Source organism: Brachyhypopomus gauderio, unplaced genomic scaffold, assembly GCF_052324685.1.
Source record: "Brachyhypopomus gauderio isolate BG-103 unplaced genomic scaffold, BGAUD_0.2 sc140, whole genome shotgun sequence".
In the NCBI taxonomy this organism is placed as follows: Eukaryota; Metazoa; Chordata; class Actinopteri; order Gymnotiformes; family Hypopomidae; genus Brachyhypopomus; species Brachyhypopomus gauderio.
The window spans coordinates 207,501-227,449 of record NW_027506961.1 but is presented as its reverse complement, the minus strand read 5'-3'; the positions used below and the strand labels follow the sequence as shown (position 1 = coordinate 227,449).

The 19,949-nt window shown below is 44.1% G+C and overlaps 1 protein-coding gene across 19 annotated transcripts in view; it reads left to right on the top strand.

The window, feature by feature from the left end:
* The window catches only part of fnbp1b (formin binding protein 1b), a 71,106-nt gene that overhangs the window by 40,912 nt on the left and 10,245 nt on the right, over positions 1-19,949 (top strand). For 8 of the 19 annotated variants that reach the window (XM_076994413.1, XM_076994408.1, XM_076994415.1 and 5 more), the window contains exons 5-11: positions 2,574-2,636; positions 5,878-5,982; positions 9,100-9,228; positions 9,367-9,513; positions 11,102-11,281; positions 14,169-14,360; positions 19,755-19,769. In XM_076994413.1, the coding sequence (XP_076850528.1) occupies positions 2,574-2,636; positions 5,878-5,982; positions 9,100-9,228; positions 9,367-9,513; positions 11,102-11,281; positions 14,169-14,360; positions 19,755-19,769 (831 nt within the window). The remainder of the gene's footprint in view (positions 1-2,573; positions 2,637-5,877; positions 5,983-9,099; positions 9,229-9,366; positions 9,514-11,101; positions 11,282-14,168; positions 14,361-19,754; positions 19,770-19,949) is intronic. The other 11 variants (XM_076994417.1, XM_076994419.1, XM_076994420.1 and 8 more) reach the window with 5 other exon arrangements.

Here is a 19,949-nt window from a genome sequence, read left to right as displayed (position 1 = left end):
CCCAGTGCAATCTTTCTGAATGTCTTCTACTTGCTGATTCACTGCCTCATTTGCAGCAGTGAAGCTCTCATTAACCTCATTCTTGCCCTCGATTGGCTACTTGAACTGTCAGTCATGCATGTCGTGCCATCACATCAGTGTGCATCACGCTGTGGGTGTGTCTGTGCATAAATAGAAATAGCTTCACATCTGACTAGCGGTCAACTGTCAGAGGTTTGCTGCACTTCCTGTGTCACTGGCACTTTGACTATGAACTGTTCCATGGTGGGTAGTATTTTATGGCCTGGTTAAATTTTTCCAGTACAAACACACTCTCTCATAATATTTCAACCAATCTTCTCTGAAAAGGAGAGCATTCTTAACATTCTTAACAAAGCATTCTTATAACATTCTCTCCAATTCTTCTGGATGTGATATAAATCTATTGAATGGGATTAGCTCATCTATATATCTTATATCTGTGTGTGTGTGTGTGTGTGTATGTGTGTGTGTGTGTGTGTGTGTGTGTGTGTGTGTGTGGATATATTACTGTTCTGGAATGAAGCTCTGGTTTGAGGTGTAGATACAGGTGTGCACATTTTTCATTGTCATTCGATTAATAAGATCCTCATACACATGTATGAGTGAACATACACACACACACACAAATACACAAATCTCAAATTCCTAATCTCTGTATATCTTGAGTATCTAGTGACCTAGTCAGGATCTCCTGATCTTGAAAGGAGAAGTATTGCAGTAAAGTAAGCAGTGCATAGTGAAGTTCCGTGTGTGTGTACATGTGTGTGTATGTGTGTGTTGCTAAATTACAATAAACAATAAGCGATACAAAAATGACAAAACGGATGTTTGCATGTGCAGTAACTCAGTAGGACTGTTCAATGTAATATCAAAATTCTATTTGACTCCAGTATGTTTGCTGTAGGAGAGTATTGCATCATTATCAGTGTAATCTGATTTGGTTTTCAGGACATTTGGAATTTAATCATTGTCACCTCTTGGATTTGGGAGTTAAGTTGGTGCCCATGAACGTCCTTGTATGATTTTTGACCACGCTCCTTGACCAAAGCGTGTACCAAAGCAGTCTGTTTTAAATGCTTCTCAGATACTTTAATCTCCCCTCATTCATCACCTAAACCCCCCATCTCTCTCTTCTCTCTCTCTCTCTCTCTCTCTCTCTTTCTCTCCTTCTCTTCTGCTGAGACTGTTAAAATGGTCAATGCTCATTTAGTAGAAGACACATAGCCCTCTAAGAGACCCCCTTGCCTTCCCCTTTAAGGACCCACTGTTTTCCCCTTTAAGAACCCACTGTTTTCCCCTTTAAGAACCCTCTGCCTTCTCCTGATTGGCAGGAAAAGTTCCTCGTATCCACAGCAACAGGGTCAGTTGGTGTGCAGAGCAGTTACACTGGACGTATTTGTTTGTGATGCCAAAGTGAAGTTTTCCCATTGTGTGTTTGTGTATACACACATGTCTGTGATTGGCATGTTTGTATGGCATGTTTGTATGTCTCTTTTATGTGTGTGTGTGTGTGTGTGTGTGTGTGTGTGTGTGTGTGTGTGTGTGTGTGTGTGTGTGTGTGTGTGTGTGTGTGTGTGTGTGTGTGTGTCTGCATTCCTTCCCAGTTTTAACTGTTAGGGAGAAATAAGACACATAAGAGCAGTTCTGATCAATAAATGCAGTTATTTTATAATTAACTAAAAATGTATATGTTTGTGAGCCGTGTGTGTATGTTTGTGAGCCTGTGTGCATGTGTGTGTGTGAGCCCATGTGTGTGTGTGTGAGCCTGTGTGTGTGCGTGTTGTGAAAGACCCTGCTTGGCCCTACTCTGTCCCATCTCCATTGAGTGTGTTGGCTCAGTTTGTGCAAAACACACACACACACACACATATTTAAACACACACACACACACATCCGTCTTAGACAGTGTTGCCCATCTAAAGACTTTGTTCTGTAAATAGTGATCAGTACGGAATGCTAAATACATGGGTATACACACACACACACACACACACACACACACACACACACACACACACACACACACACACACACACACACACATGCTCTATCCCTCTGCCTCCACACTCTTTCATGCTTTCCAGTTAGTTTTTGCTACGGTGGGTGTGGAGCTCATGTGGGCATCTTTGTGTTTTTGAATTAGAATTCAGGTTCTAGAGCTGTGAGCTGTGCGATCTTTTCTTGAGCACACTAAAGCCTTTTCTGTAACTCTCTAAACCCATTCTAAACAGTAGAGGGTATAGCATGTCTGATGTGGTATATGGCCCTAATGTTAATTTATATAAAGCAGGTCTGTCTTGGCATAAAGAGCACTCCTCGTGTGTGTGTGTGTGTGTGTGTGTGTGTGTGTGTGTGTGTGTGTGTGTGTGTGTGTTGGGTGTGTGTGTGTTGGGTGTGTGTGTGTTGGGTGTGTGTGTGTGTGTGTTGTGTGTGTGTGTGTGTGTGTGTGTGTGTGTGTGTGTGTGTGTGTGTGTGTGTGTGTGCGTTACCCCTGATATTACAGTGTGTGCGCTGGTCAGAAATAATGGGTTTCTCTCTGTTTTTTTCCTCAGCATTTCCATGATGGACGGAAGGCCCAGCAACACATCGAGAACAGTTGGAAACAGCTGGAGCTGGTCAGTCTCCCATCAATAATCAATAATCAATCAATAATCAACATCCATGGAACTGATGTGAACATCCGTCTGTTGTCTGCTTCAACAGTCAGTCAGGATGAAGCTAATTAATCCAGAGTAAACACTCCCATTTTAGCAATGTATCCAAGCATCACTCAGGATCGCCATTGGCTGGATTTGTCTGGGGGGGGGGGGGGGGGCGGAGCACTGTGTACCAGCAGATACAGACAGAGATGAACCCACATTCTGAAGTAACCTTGTCACCACAAACAGGGATTACAGGGCTCATCTCTGCCTTCAGTTCACACTACACGACCTTTGATACTGCAAGTCAGTGGGACTTCTGGGAAGGCTGTCCACAAGGTTTAGGAGTGTGTTTATGGGGATTTTTGACCATTCTTCCAGAAGTGCTTTTGTGAAGTCACATACTGATGTTGGACGAGATGGTCTGGCTCTCAGTCTCCCCTCTAATTCATCCCAAAAGGTTTGAGGTCAGGACTCTGTGTGGGCCAGTCAAGTTCATCCACACCAGACTTTGCTATCTATTTAGGGGGCAGTCATGGGTTGGGGGCAGTCATGGTCTGGAGGTAGGGAACTGGTCTTGTGACTGGAGGGTCGTGGGTTCGATTCCCAGACCTGAGGCCATGACTGAGATGCCCTTGAGCAAGGCACCTAACCCCAACTGCTCCCTGGGTGCCGGGCTAGGGCTGCCCACCGCTAGTAATCACTAGTGTGTGTGTTCTAACTGCACAGATGGGTAAAAAGCGGAGGACAAATTTCGATTGCCGTGAAAAATCACAATTGACAAAATATGGCACACACTGTATATCTTTATGGAGCTTGCTTTGCACACTGGTGCATAGTCATATTGGAAGTGGAAGGGGTCAGCTCCAAACTGTTTCTACAAACTTGGGAGCATGGAGTTGTCCAAAATGTCTTGGTATGCTGAAGCATTCAGAGTTCCTTTCACTGGAACTAAGGGGCCAAGCCCAGCTCCTGAAAAACAACCCCACACCATAATCCCCCCTCCACCAAACTTTACACCAGAGGTGGGACCAAGTCAGTGTTTTGCAAGTCTCAAGTAAGTCCAAGTCTTTATCCTCAAGTCCCGAGTCAAGTCTCAAGCAAAGACAGTCAACTCAAGTCAAGTCTCGAGTCAAGACAGGCAACCGTCAAGTCAAGTCCCAAGTCTGAAACTTGGAATTTCAAGTCCTTTCGAGTCTTTTTTTTTACAGGCACCAACGCTTTACGAATGCTACGCTGATGCGTTTCTTTACTAGTTTTGTTGGTGTCCGCCAGCCAAAAGATGACAGATCATTTTATCTTCTCTTAATTACATAAATGTACTTAAACAAGAATGTTTCGTTACATCATTTTACACGAAAATAGCAAGCTTCATCGTAAGCAAGATGCTGTCATTACGAATGGTTATTCTAAACATTTGGATAAAATGTTTAAATATAGACTAATAAAAGGTTAGGGTTATTTTTCATTGTTTTCTGTTATTGTGGGGTCACAGTGTACTATTGTTACCTGGAGATTCAGTGGGGTCACATATTCTGATGGCGGCCGTCAGAATTGGTGACCCCAGTTAAAAAGGCTCACCTGTACATCCCATTCATGATTTCTTTGTTGGCTGCAATGGTGAGAGGATGGTAAATCTTGTTTAAGTACATTTATGTAATTAAGAGACGATAAATGTAAATATAAACATCTGTCATATTTTGGCTCGTGGACACCAACAAAACGAGTAAAGAAAGTGCATCAGCGTAGTTTACGCAGCATTCGTAAAGCGTTTGTGCCTCTGAACAGAAACTGTGAAATAGCGCCCCCTGTGGTCACAAAACTCGACGGTCACAGAATCTGGTGTAACGCCGGTCTGCGTCAGAAGGACGGAAATGAAATTAATGGGGCGCACTTTATAAACATTAATATGCGTTTTAAAATTTAGATTTGGGGTAAAAAAAAATCAAGTCTTTGCAAGTAAACAGGTTCAAGTCCAATTCAAGTCCCAAGTTATTGGTGTAAAAGTCCAAGTCAAGTCTAAGTCTCTGAATATTTTTTCAAGTCAAGTCAAAAGTCTTAATATTAATGACTCGAGTCTGACTCGAGTCCAAGTCATGTGACTCGAGTCCCCACCTCTGCTTTACACTTGGCACAATGCAGTCAGACAAGTACCGTTCTCCTGACAAACCCAGACTCGTACATCAGATTGCCAGATGGAGAAGCGTGATTCATCACTCCAGAGAACGCACCTCCACTGCTCTAGAGTCCAGTGGCGTTGTGCTTTACACCACTGCATCTGACGCTTTGCATTGCACTTGGTGATGTATGGCTTGGATGCAGTTGCTCAAGCATGGAAACCCATTCCATGAAGCTCTCTGCACACTGTTCTTGAGTTAATCTGAAGGCGACATGAAGTCTGGATGTCTGTAGTGATTGACTCTGCAGAAAGTTGGCGACCTCTTCACACTATGCACTTCAGTATCCACTGACCCCGCTCCATTAGTTTACGTGGCCTAACACTTCATGGCTGAGTTCCTAAACACTTCCATATTTTTATAATACAGCTGACAGTTGACTGTGGAATATTTAGGAGTGAGGAAATTTCACGACTGAATTTGTTGCACAGGTAGCATCATATCACAGTTCCACACTGGAATTCACTGAGCTCCTGAGAGTGACCCATCCTTTCACAAATGTTTGTAAAAGAATGTTTGCATGCCTAGGTGCTTAATTTTATACACCTGTAGCCATGGAAGTGATTGGAACACATATATATTGCTATATGTGTGAAGATGAAACAGTGTGTAAGGTAGTGTGTCAGGTGTTGGTATGCATTTCTATCAGTCTCTTTTTATATGTGTTCGTATCTGCAGTGGAACATGAGTATGAGATTGCATTTGTAGTGTGTGGGTTTGCTTCACCATGAGGGAGATGATTGGTGTGTATTAATGTGTGTGTATGTGAAGGATCTTGTTGAATGTGTGTGTGAGGGAGGTGTGGTGGTGTTCAGAGGAGACTCCTGAAACAAGAGTGTATTGTCTTCTTGAATTAAACACATCAAAAGATGAAATGACAGACAGAAGAGAAGACTGAATGATAGAAGACGAGAGAGCACAGACTGTTAACGCTCCTCACCTTCAAATCCAAAAATGTTCAGTGTGTGTGTCTGCAAGTCTGTTTATCAGTATGTACTTATCAGTGTGTACTTACATGTTTGTTTTTGTGTGTTTTACAGTCTAAGCGGAATTTTGAAAGAGCTTGTAAAGAGGCTGACCGAGCACAGCAGTACTTCGAGAAAATGGATGCTGACATCAACGTGACAAAGGCAGACGTGGAAAAGGTAGGAGTGTGTGAGTGTGTGAGTGTGTGAGTGTGTGAGTGTGTGTGTGTGTGTGAGTGTGAGTGTGAGTGTGTGAGTGTGTGAGTGTGAGTGTGAGTGTGTGAGTGTGAGTGTGAGTGTGTGTGTGAGTGTCAGAGTGTGAGTGTCAGTGTGTGAGTGTGTGTGTGTGAGTGAGTGTGTGTGAGTGTGTGTGTGTGTGTGTGTGTGTGACTGCTGCTTGTGTGTTTTTTGATGTATTGAGTATCTGTGATTTGTTTTGAGTAGATCTATGTGGATGTATTTGCTTCCACTATCACTCACATGCACCAAACAAATGTCCCCACAACAGCTTCTTGAGATTGTTCCTGTGGCCATAGGCCCAAGTGTCTTTTGCAGAGTTTCATGCATGCCGGACACATACGCACATACACCTTAACATAGATACACACCGCTTGTGCATCTATGCAATGTGCTTACTGGACAGGAACATGCTTCATGCTCATCTTTGTTTATGTGCATGTGTGCCTTTGTGTACTTTAATAAACTACAGGTAGACCAGAGATAGCAGGAAGTTAGCAGGGGAACAGCAGAGAGGTAGCACAGAGACAGTAGAGAGATGGTAAAGAGATGGTTCAGAGTTGGTGGAGAGATGGTCCTGAGTGGGTGGAGAGATGATCCAGAGGTGGTTGAGATATGGTCCAGAGTTGGTGGAGAGATGATCCAGAGGTGGTGGAGAGATGATCCAGAGGTGGTTGAGATATGGTCCAGAGTTGGTGGAGAGATGATCCAGAGGTGGTTGAGATATGGTCCAGAGTTGGTGGAGAGATGATCCAGAGTTGGTGGAGAGATGATTCAGAGTTGGTGGAGAGATGATTCCGAGTTGGTGGAGAGATGATTCAGAGTTGGTGGAGAGATGATTCAGAGTTGGTGGAGAGATGATCCAGAGTTGGTGGAGAGATGATCCATAGTTGGTGGAGAGATGATTCAGAGTTGGTGGAGAGATGGTCCATAGGTGGTGGAGAGATGTCTAGAGGTGGTTGAGAAATGGTCCAGAGTGGGTAGACATCAGTGGCGATTGCTCTAAGACTGCAAGGGAAGCTCAGCTTCCCCTAAAATGTCAAAAATAAGTGATCAAACAAACTGTTGTGTGTACATGTCATTGACTAAATATGCGCTACAACACGCTCAACTTTTGTTCAGAATCAGATTCTTATCACTGGTAACGACGCGGCTTTCCTCTCACTCAGTCCCGCAGCTTCACAGTGCTTTAAACGGTGTGGACACCTCTACAGAGTTCAATAGAGTGGCTGGAAAGATGGTCCAGAGTTGGTGGGGAGATGGTCCATAGTTGATGGAGAGGCCACCCAGAGTTGGTTGAGATATGGCCTGGATTTGGTTGAAAGATCGACCAGAGTTGGTCAAGAGATGGTCCAGAATCGAAGGAGAGATGATTCAGAGTTGGAAAAGAGGGTTCAGAGTTGGTGGAAAGATTGTCCAGACATAAAGAAGAGATGGTGGAGCGATGGTTCAGAGTTAAAGGGAGACATGGTTCAGAGTTTGTGGACACACGGCCCAGGACGAGTCTTTTTTCTGTTTTTCTCCATTGTATGATCTCACTCCATTGTGTGAGCTCATTTCTTTTTCCATCTTTTGCTACTTTTTTGTTTTTGCATCTGTTTCTCTGCTCACATTCCTCTCCACCTCCGCCACACATGTCTCTGCCACGGTGGCAGTACTGGAAACTGTGTCATGTGTGTGTGTGTGTGTGTGTGTCTTGGATGTGTGTCATGACAAGACGCCTACTTTAACGAGTCCTTGTAGAGCAGTTATTGTTCTTTGCATCTGTCCTCTCTCTCTTTCCTCTCTCCCTCCCTCTCTCTATTTCTCTCTTCTCGTTCTTTCCTCCTGTCTGAGAGTGTGAGAGGCAGATGTGAATTCATGGGTCGGTATCGATTCCTGCCACTTCCACATTATTTTCGGCCCACATGGGAAGAGATTCCCTGAGCGGTCACTGGTCCTACACTGTAGTCCTACACTGATGGTGTCGGTTTCTCATGTGTTTGTTCAGTATTATGTGGGTGTGTTCGGTTTTGTCTGAAGACATCTAACCTGATGGGTTTGGTCTGGGGCTTTCAATGGGTTTTACTCAGCAAAGATTTGGATTGGTTTGTCGTAACTGTGTCGTCCCAGTAATATTTCAGTTTCAAGGATCAAAAAACTTTCACCTCCAAGATAATCTTGTGTGTGTGTGTGTGTGTGTGTGTGTGGTGTGTTTTTTTTAAATCTTGCATTGAAGCGATGTTACCTTAAGGTAGGTGCACAGGGGCAGATGTGTGTGTGTGTCCATGTGTGTGTGTCTGTGCGTGTGTGTGTGTGTGTGTGCGTATGTGTGTGTCCCTACCTGTGCACCCATGGGCACGCACATTGTAAGGTCTCACCCAGTCACCTGTTGGCGCGACGTCTGTCAGCCCTGCTGTCCCACCAATTAAATGGCTGCAAATACGAATATCTATATATCTCGAGAGCTTTCTGTGTAGTGTCTGGCATGGCAGTTAGGAAACTGATAGCTGTTTGAGAGCAGCTTTTTGTTGTTGTAGTATACACTTTATCGGGCGGGGTTTTGAATGTGTCCATGGTTACAAAGAGTAATGAACAGGAAGACTTGATTTCCTAGAATCAGTTCAGGATGTGGTGAAGGTGACATTCGCTCTTTCTCTCTTTTCTTTCTCTCTCTCTCTCTCTCTCCTCTCAATGCACAAACGCTTGCGTGCATGTTATGGTAGAGGGGATTTCTTCTCTCTGAATGTCTGGTGGGCTGCAGGGTCCATCCAGAAGCGTCTGGTGTCCAGTTCTAATTCTCTTGGCCTGGTGGCTGTCAGAGCCCTAGAACTGGACTATGGAGCATGCGTCTGCTTCTCTACTGCTTACCGTCAAACACAATGAATGCCCAAAGCCCCGGCTTATGTTATTACTGTACTTAACCAAACCTGTGCGTGCGTCTGTGTGTACGTTTGACAGATGAACGTCTCTGTTAGTGATGGTTTCATGAGCAGTAATGTCAGGCTAAATATAATCACTTCCTCTCCTTGTATCTCTCCCTCTCCTCCCTCTCTCTTTCTCTCTCCTCTCTCTCACCAGGCACGGCAGCAGGCTCAACTGAGACACCAGATGGCAGCCGACAATAAGAGCGAGTACTCCAGTAACCTGCAGAAATTTAACCAGGAGCAGACCGAACATTACCACACACTCATCCCCAACATCTTCCAGGTATACACACACACACACACACCACACACTCATCCCCAACATCTTCCAGGTATACACACACACCACACACACTCAGAGCACACTAAAGTAGCACACAGACACAAAAGTGTGTGTGTGTATGTGTGTGTGTGTGAGCAGAAACTGCAGGAGATGGAGGAGCGGAGGATTGAGCGTGTGGGGGAGTCCATGAAGACGTTTGCGGAGGTGGACCGACAGATTCTGCCCATCGTGGGGAAGTGCCTGGATGGCATGACCAAGGCAGCAGAGAGCATTGAAGCCAAGACTGTGAGACACACACACACACACACACTCACATATACACACACTCACATATACACACACACACACACACACACACATATACACACACACCACAAACACACTCACATATACACACACACACACTCACATATACACACACCACAAACACACTCACATACACACACACACACACCACACACACACTCACATATACACACACACACACACACACACTCACTCACATATACACACACCACAAACACACTCACATATACACACACACACACCACAAACACACTCACATATACACACACACACACACACACACACATATACACACACCACACACACCACAAACACACTCACATATATACACACACACACACACACACACACACCACACACACCACAAACACATATATGCACACACACCACAAACACACTCACATATACACACACACACATACATACACACACACACACATATACACACATACACCACACACACACATATATACACACACCACACACACACTCACACACACACACACACACACACCATACACACATACACACACATATATATACACACACACCACACACACACACAACACATACACACACACACTCTCACACACACACACACACACACACACACACACACACACACACATATAGACACACACAAACACAGACATTCCTATGCAGTCACCAATACTAACCCATAGTCGGAAAGATGTGTGTGTACACTGTCACAGGTCAGTGTGGGGTCATAGAGGGGGCAGGGTAGGGTCATGTGGAGGACGCAGAGGGGCTTGGCAGGGGTCATGGAGGCATTGTGGATGGGCATGGAGGGTACACTGAGGGATCATGGGAGATGGTCAAGGAAGCTCATGGAAGCTCCAACAAAATGTTCAGTTATGGATGGGGTGATCATCTGAGGGGTAGAGCTACCAGGGTGTGACTACTGAGGTGTGACCATTGGTGGGGTGTGACTACTGAGGTGTGACCATTGATGGGGTGTGACAACTGAGGTGTGACCATTGGTGGGGTGTGTCTACTGAGGTGTGACCATTGGTGGGGTGTGTCTACTGAGGTGTGCCCATTGGTGGGGTGTGTCTACTGAGGTATGACCATTGGTGGGGTGTGCCTACTGAGGTGTGCCCATTGGTGGGGTGTGTCTACTGAGGTGTGCCCATTGGTGGGGTGTGTCTACTGAGGTGTGACCATTGGTGGGGTGTGTCTACTGAGGTGTGACCATTGGTGGGGTGTGACTACTGAGGTGTGACCATTGGTGGGGTGTGTCTACTGAGGTGTGACCATTGGTGGGGTGTGACTACTGAGGTGTGACCATTGGTGGGGTGTGTCTACTGAGGTGTTACTACTGAAGGGGTGGGGCTATCAAGGGGTGGAGCTATTGAAGGATTTTAACCCAGTGGCAAGATCCATTTGTCTGCCCTCTTGATGCCTTTATTTTAGCACATTAAACGTAATACTCCTGCAGCAATGTATCATTAAACAAGTGTGTGTGTGTGTGTGTGTGTGTGTGTGTGTGTGTGTGTGTGTGTGTGTGTGTGTGTGTGTGTGTGTGTGTGTGTGTGTGTGTTTGCAGGACTCAGCACAGGTGGTGGAATCGTACAAATCAGGCTTTGAGCCACCCGGTGATGTAGAGTTTGAAGACTATGGTCAAGCAATGAAGAGGACAGTGTCTGAGAACAGCCTCACCAAGCCGGAAAAGCCGGACAAGCCCGGCAAAGGAAAGAGCAAGCTGTTCTTCTTCAAGAAGAACAAGGTAACACACACACACATTCATATTCACCACAGTGCTTTCTAATTTCACCAGGTCTGGTGGAGCAAATATTTTAGAGCTTGTCACTGAGAGGAATGGGTGCTAAAATGGCTAACATTCAGAAAACACCAAACACAAAGATAGGCTGCCAGAGGCCGCTAGTAATGTTCTACATTTACTCCGCTATATTTAAGTATTTTATGGAATAAAATGTAAACTTAATTTAAACTTGAGTACATTTACTTTCAACAACAACAAACAAATATCAAATGTTGACAATGATGAATGACAAATTGATGCTGAAACATTTTTTCAAAGGAAAAACATTTTCTGCTATTATGAAGATTAAAGTTTACTTTAAATAGTAATATTTCTTTTATATTTGAACATTTTGTATTATATACATTAATATATAATTGTATATAAATTATTTACATTTATAATTGTATATACAGTATTAAGAAATTTAGACATTGATTATATAAATCAAAGCTATATATATTTATTTAATTTTATTGATTTTATATATACATTGATTCACATATAAATGTTTTATATCTTCAAATTTCTTTTAGCTACTAATGTAAATATAATAAAGTTAAATTATTGGATTTATTAAAAATTTACTAACTACAAAGTGATCAACAAATCTAGGTTGTTTTAGTCATATGCACAATATTTAGCCAATATAAAAAACCTCATGTCAAGATCCAGAGCAAAGAAAAATACCTATGTATTCTATGTTATGCTGAACCCAGAATCCAGTTTTCATAATTGCTCTATCACCCATAGTTATTTTTTTGTTTTAGTATATTTACACCTATATGTATGATATTTACCAAGTGTGATATGCCACGGTTCTTTAACACAAAGGTTTCACCCGATTCTACTCGCATGAAATTATGTACAGTTGGCCTATGGTAAATCAGTACCAAGGGGAGTGGAGGCCCTCTATGTTGGCAGACAACAGCTGGATACAGAAAAGAGACGTTCCTGGGATGAAATATAGGCAAAATTATTACACCTGTACAAGATTGTACATATTTTACATATAATTAAAGCTTTATTTATTAATAAGAGGGAATTCACTTATATAAATAAAATTCACTTAAAATCTGTGCCTGGTAGAACTATCCTAAAACAGATTTGAAATTAGAAATTTAAAGTTTCAACGTAACAGCAGTTTTAAAGTAACAGTTGTTTTAAAGTAAACATAGTTTTAAAGTAAACGTGGCTTTAAAGTAACCATAGTTTTAAAGTAACAGTAGTTTTAACGTACCCATAGTTTTAAAGTAACAGTAGAGTGCAGCTTTTGTAAGCTTTGCACACCTTTGCACACTGTGTTTAAGTTAGCAGTGTGTGTTAAGGTAGCAGTGTGACATGGAGGAGTGAGTATTGGTTTGAATTAAGTATTTGTATTTGTTTGATATAGCTTAATAGTGTAGCAATGTATTGTGGGTAGTGTGGTTTTAGTTCTTGTTGTTTATTTGCTTCCATGTTCCTGTCCTGTTCACCCTCACACACTCTTGCATGATCAAATGGTTGGTGAGTGGCTGCTAACAAACTAACGCCCTGTCCCTGAAGTCTGACCTTTGACCTTTGGGAACTGTGATTCCAAACCACTTAAACTTGAAACCAACATTCTCCCTATAGCTGTCATCCACGGTGTCGTCGCGGTAACAACACCCTGCCTCCATCATCTGTTGTTTCTGTGTCTGGCTGCCAGTGGCCTTTTACCTTTGACCCTGCTTCTGAGCTGGGCTGTACCGAGGACTTTCAGTGAGCATGCTCAATCTTAAGCCCGCCCACTTTTACAAGACTGATGTTGGAGTGAAAAACTTGGATTTGCGTGTGTATTCCTTGGATATCAGTGTGTTGGAGTGTGTCTGTGTTGGAGTGTGACAGAGTGTGCTGGGTGTTCAATCTAATTGAAGTTTTTTTTTTAGCAATTTACCTGTTCATGGCCATTAAATTGCAGCAATATGAATACACACACACACACACACACACACACACACACACACACACACACACACACACACACACACACACACACACACTCACTCTGATTAAGCATAAATACTGTACACAGTAAAATAATAGCCAAATTAATGTTTTGGTAAGATGATGTCACATGTCGTGAACATCTTCACAGGTGCAGGAGTGTGTAAGGATGGCTCCATGTGTGTGTGTGTTTGTGTGTTTGCGTCATGTGCAGGTTGAGCCACGAAACAGGGTTCAGTTTCAGGAGAATGTAGAGAGAGACATTCGTAAACCTGGTGCTCGTGTGTGTGTGTGTGTGTGTGTGTGTGTGTGTCCATGAGTGTGCATGCGCGTGCGTATGTGTGTGTGTTGGTACAATTCTTCTGCACATTCTCAGATCACTGTCTCTAATCCACTAACTGTCTCACACCCAGACCTCCGGGGCTGTTTCCATCCTGGTGCTCACACTGCTGGTGCTCACACTGCTGGTGCTCACACTGCTTCCTCCTCTTGGTTTAATATTGTTTTTTTTCGGTTGTGTTTGGTTTGTTTGGGAGTTTTATTAATGAATTGATCGATTAATGGATTATTAATTCGTTTTGCGTTCCTTAACGTTTTTGGAGCCTTATTTCTCTCGTTTTGTGTTCCCCTTTCCTTTGTGCCTTCTTCTTCTGGATTGATTTTGACCCCCCACTCCACCTCCTTTCTCTCTCTCTATTTCTCTCTCTCCCTCTCTTTGTCTGTCGGTCTCTGTCTCTATTTCCTTGTTTCTTGTCTTTTCTTTCCTTCCCAATCTCTCAATTTTGTCTCTCCCTTTCTTTTCTGCTCCCTCTTTCCCTCTCTCTCTCTCTCTCTCTCTCTCTCTATCTCTCTCTCTGCTGCTTGGTGGTGTGTGTCTTACTGGTAGCTTATGTCCCTGTTAACGTCCCCTGCACCTCACCAGCCCCCCCCAGAACCCCCCTCACCTTCTCCTGTGACCCCTGACCCCTGCCCTGCCCCTCAGACCCCCAAACAGCCCAAGGAGGCCCTCTCGCACCGTTTCAACGACCTCATGACCTCCAAGCCCAAAATGCACTGCCTCAGGAGTCTGCGTCGCGGGGTAAGTGCATGTGCGTGCATGCTTCTGCGCATGTGTGTGTGTGTGTGTGTGTGTATGTGTGTGTGTGTGTGTGTGTGTGCCACCGCGCTTCTCATCTCCCTGTCCATCTCCTGCATGGTCAGAGCAGGCGAGTGTGTGAGGGGGGCTGACTGGCCCACAGTAACAGGGACGCTTAATGGGCTTTAATATGACTGTTAGACTGGGGGTTTGGACCCTCGGCAGAACAACTGGGGGCCAGTTCCCACCCCTCCTCCACCCCATTCTGCCCTACTCCACTCTAAATGCTCACCTGTCTCTCTCCCTGTCTCTCTCTGTCTCTCTCACCTTTATTCTTCTATTTCTGTCTGTGTCTCCTCTTTCTGTCTCCATCTGTTTTACTTTAATAATTCTCTATTAGTTATATTCTCTCTTTTGTCTTCTCAGCTACAGACACACAGACACACAACATCGGCACTTGAGGGTCTGGCTACAGGCTTCTTGCTCCAACCCTACAAATCTGTACCTCTTACTGATAACCACACCTCCTTCACAGATAACCACACCTCTTTCCCTGATAACCACACCTAATTTATGGATAACCCCACCTCTTTTAACTGATAACCACAGCTCCTTCTCTACTAACCCCTCCTCTTTCAAATGATAAACCCATGTCTTTATGCAGGATCACACAAAACCCACAAAATGGCCACCTGCTCTTACTGGCCTTGCAAATAAAGCTTGGCCCTTTTGAATATCCCCACAGCAGAAGGTCTGAAAGTGGGTTCCTTTTTTTTTTTAGCTGTTGTGAGAGCCTCAGTGTAACTGTGACAGAGAGACAGACCTGGGCATCCATGGCAACCGTGTTAGTGCAGCGTCACCAGCGAAACTACGAACAGAGCAAAACAGGAAACTGAGATCCCGTTTCGGTCTGGTGTGTTATCGAACAGGAAGTGGACATGTTAGAAGAAGGAAGTGGGCCTTTGGCCCCTCCTCCTAAACATGTGCAGCACATTCTGTAACATTCCGAGTTCCTGAAGTATTGCCTTGCTTCTCTTCATGTGCACACACACACACACACACACACACACACACACACACACACACACACACACACACACACACACACACACACATCAATCAGTGTCATGCAGTTTGTGTTCTTATAAATGTGGTGTGAAAAAGAGAGAAGAGGAAGAACAACAAGGAAGAGCATGTGACCATGAGGCACCCAGAGGGAGGGGGGGATAGAATAGAGAGAAGGGAGGATAGAGAGAGGAGGGATAGAGAGGGGGCATGCTGAATGCTTCTTCATGGCAGTATGTGCTGTGTCCTCTTTGTGCCAGTCTTTAAGAGCAGTGCCACATGTTTGTTCGATGGTGTGAAGTTAGACACAGACACAGATGAGCAGATATGTACACTATGCAGTGGGGAAATAGATTTTCAGGATTCATTTCATTTAAGTACAAGCTGTTATATCAAATAATGGAAGTCAAGAGTCCTTTAAAGTTTACTGTGTGTGTTTGTGTGTGTGTGTGTGTGTGTGTGTGTGTGTGTGTATGTTTGTGTGTGTGCACGTGTGCTTTTTGTTACTTTTTATTGTTGTTTAGTAAAGATATTTGCAAATAAAAAGTGTGGGTGTCGTATATGTTTAGTTATGTGTGTGTGCTTTACATTTATCTGTGTGTACATGTGTGTGTGTACAGCTATAAATGTCATATACTTGTTTGAGACAAGTTATTGAGTATGAGGTGTGAGTGTGTGTGTCTATGGTAAGGTATGTCTTTATGTCTGTGTGTAAGTGTATCCACAGGTGTGTTTGTGTGTTTGTGTGTGCGTGTGAGTGTGTGTGTGTGTGTGTGTGAGAGAGAGAGAGAGAGAGAGAGATTTAGCACTGTTCTAGACTGTACGGCTAGTTTGTGAGTGTCTGCAGTGGTGGAAACTACATGGTGCTAACGTGTCTTGGAAGAGAAATCGTTTCTCTGTGCAGTTCAGAGTCTGACAGCTGTACGTCAGACCCAGAGAGGAAAAACAACATTTCCCAGAAGTCTTTCTGTCAAGATATGGAGCAGCATGCGTTGTTTTTAACCCCATTTTTCTGTGTGATTCAGTGTAAATGCTTTTAATGATGGAACCTATGGCTCACATCTCTGAGGATCTCTATAGCAGAGGATCTGTGGTTGCTTTTATTCCCACCACTGCAGATGCAGAAGTGTGTGTGTGTGTGTGTGTGTGTCTCCATGTCTGTGTGTATGTGTGTGCATTTGTGTGCGAGTGTGTGTCCATGTGTGTGTGTGTGTGTGTGATTAATAAGGATATCTTCCTCACTGCAGTCTCCACAGTCCCTTCACTATCATAAAGAGCTGATGAAGAGGACTCTTGGCCGGCCTACTTATGCTTTCGAGGCCAGGCAATATGTCGTAAGTGTGTGTGTGTGTTCAAGCAAGGCTGAAGAGTGTACTGAAAATGACACTTGCCTTGCTACGAAAGTTGAGAGAAGAGAATGAGAGGGAGAACAACTGTGTGTGTGTGCGTGTGTGTTTCAGGAACTCTACTTGAAAGATCATATAAATGGCCTGCAGACATAACCTCATTTAGTGTTTTTGTGTACCGTAGCACACAGTTTAATAAACACACACATGGACACGTGCATGTAAACACGCTCGCCCAATTGAATCCAAACAAATACAGGTTCTTTAATTGGCTGTCTTTCTACGTTTCATAAATGAGGTTAGCGTCTGACTCCTTAATCGTTCATTTTAGTCCCATCACGTTATTGAATGAGGTGATGACATCATGAGTGACCATCAGCTACTTCTGCTTATGGCCACGCCCCTCCTTCTCAGACTTCACAGGCTCCACCCAGAGCTTTCTGGTTGCCAATCAGCTTGTGTGGGACGGGTCAATTCACAAAGTGTCACGAGTGCAAGCACTAAAATGACACGTCGTAAGACCAGATGAGCACTGTGAACTTTGACCTTTCTGGTATTCGTAACACTTTTGTCATGCAGCATTACCAAAAATTCACCTTGTACCCTGGTGGCATGACAACCATCACTGTGTATCAGATTTTCATTCTGTAGCTTCGAAACATATTTCTGTGTTTGTATGACGTTCGTATGACAAGTTTTAGCTAGATGCCCCTCTGTCCTGGTGCTGTAGTGGTTCGTCGTGTTGGTTTGTCATTACGATCAGAGAGTCTGAAACCCGTTCTCCCTACCGGCCAACTCTTAGAACCGAGTGTGAATGTGGAGAAGGCTGTGGGATTTGTTCTGTACTAGGCCCTGGTCTGGGATTGTTCTGGGATTTGTTGTACAAACAGTGTACAGCCAAGAGAACTCACACTGATGATGCAGGATCGACTGGCCCGGTGTACCCGGTTCTTCTCAGAAATGACACTTCCGTCATACCAGACGATTTGTACTGTTTTTAGACCGCCAATAGAATTCCCACGATCAGACGTCTTACGAGATGTCGAGTAAAACCAGACCTCCCTCCCTTCGTCTGCTCAGTGTATTCTCAAATGTGGATCTGGTTTGCATTCCCGTGTTTTATTTAGTGAATATTCCTTTGAGCTCTAAAGGTCAGAAGGGTGTCAATACGATATGTCCACGCGAGGACCCTTTTTGCCACAATGTATTTTCCGTTTGAAGATTTCAGGAAGAACGCTCAGTTTCAGTACATAATCATGGATGCAGCTAGCACAGATTAATTTAAAATTTAGCATCTTAAACTAGCACTGCTACTGCTAACTGTGCTACCTACCCAGCGGAGGATGAGTTCCCTTTCGAGTCTTGGTCCTCCCAAGGTTTCTTCCTAATCCCTGCCTAGGGACTTTTTCCTTGTCGCTGTTGCCCCTGGCTTGCTCATTAGGGATCTGGACCCATGCGTACGTTGTACATTGTATGTTGTGAATAATGGTATATAAATAATTTGACCTTGAACTTTACTCTAAGGTGGCCATAATATCACATTGCACCATTACGTTTTGACTTCACCTGTCCCCTGCTCGGACATCTCCAGCAGTCTAGAGTTCAGCACAGCTGTATAGGAGGTATTACCCAAGGTTCTCTCTGTCATAAGCCCCGCCCCTAGAAGCCCCTCCTCACTTCCATGTTGTTTGTTACAGCTGCCGTTACTGTTCTCTTTCTCTCACCTTGTCATTTCTGTCCATTATCTCATTTGCTCCAAGTTCCTTTGCCTCTCTTGGCTAATTGCCACCTTCTTTAATCCTGTAGTCCTATAAATAAGCGATTTGGGGGGAGGGGGAGTTCTCTGCTCATTTGTTTTGGGGTATTTGTTTGTTTTTTTTTATATCTGCTGCTGAAGTTCACTACCGAAAAAGTGAATTAAGTAATAAAGTTAGAAAGTGTGAGTGAAGTCCTGTGAGTCCTGATCTTCAGTTATGTTTCAGGAATACTGCACTGACAGGTCCATCAACTCGGGACAATGATCTATTCAGCAGCCTGAGACTGGCACACCATCACACACACCAGCACACACACACCAGCACACACACACATGCACACGTGCGAGACCCTGTGGATGCCGTCTTCTCGCAGGCAGGCTGTGTGGATCACAGATGACGGAACATTTGACCCGTCAGAACATTCTTGAGTGTTTAAAAACTCTAGAACGTGAACAGTTTCCAGAACACTTGAGTCATTCAAGAGCGCCGGGCCATCAATGTAACCAAATCAGACACTATTAGATAACTGGTGGTATCTGCAGACCAGGCCGCCATATTAAACAGGGCTTCCTCCATTGTCCTTAGCCGCTTGTCTGTAAATGGCATATGATCGTCATAATATCCTAAAGGTAATACACACTTCACCCTGATAAACGCAATGGAAGTGTGAGTGTGCTGAGTGTGTTGCTTCCAAATCTGAGCCAAAACCTGCAGGAACAAAGATGCACTATAAGGTGTTTAGCAGGATTTTGTACTGTGACCGCCCTCAAGTTAATAAAAAATACTTAGGTTAGAATACTTAAATGCACAAATCCTAGGGCTTTAGGGTTTTAGGATTAGGGTTGGGATTAGGTGTTAGGATTAGGTTTTGGTGTAAGGATTAGGATTATCATTCGATGTTAGGTTTAGGATTAGGGTTAGGTGTTAGGATTAAGGTTTGGGATAGTGTTAGGATTAAGGTTAGTGTTAGTGTTAGGATTAGTGTTAGTGTTAGGATTAGGGTTAGGTTTAGTGTTAGGTTAGTATATTGCTCCTTGTAGCTGATGGATTCTGGGCACTTCTTGTGTAGTGAACTTCACCAGTGATCTCATGAACATCACGCAGCACACCCGTGTGTGAGCGTGAGTGTGTGTGAGCGTGAGTGTGTGTGGAGCGAGTGGAGCGTGTTTGTCCTCTGATCCTGTTTTTTTCTCTCTTCTCCTCTCACCGTCCTCCCCTCCCCCGAGAAGCTCTCTCTCAAGTTGGTAAGCATGTCCATAACAGTACCACCTCATCGGCATGACCGTAGCATGCTCGTCGCCATGGTAACCCACGGTCTTCTAACACCACGCCTTATTGGTTTTCGATTTTTTGCCGCACAATCGCCCGTCTCCGCGGTGTTTTAATCTGCTGTTTTATTTTGCTTTTCCTTTGCCACGTATTTT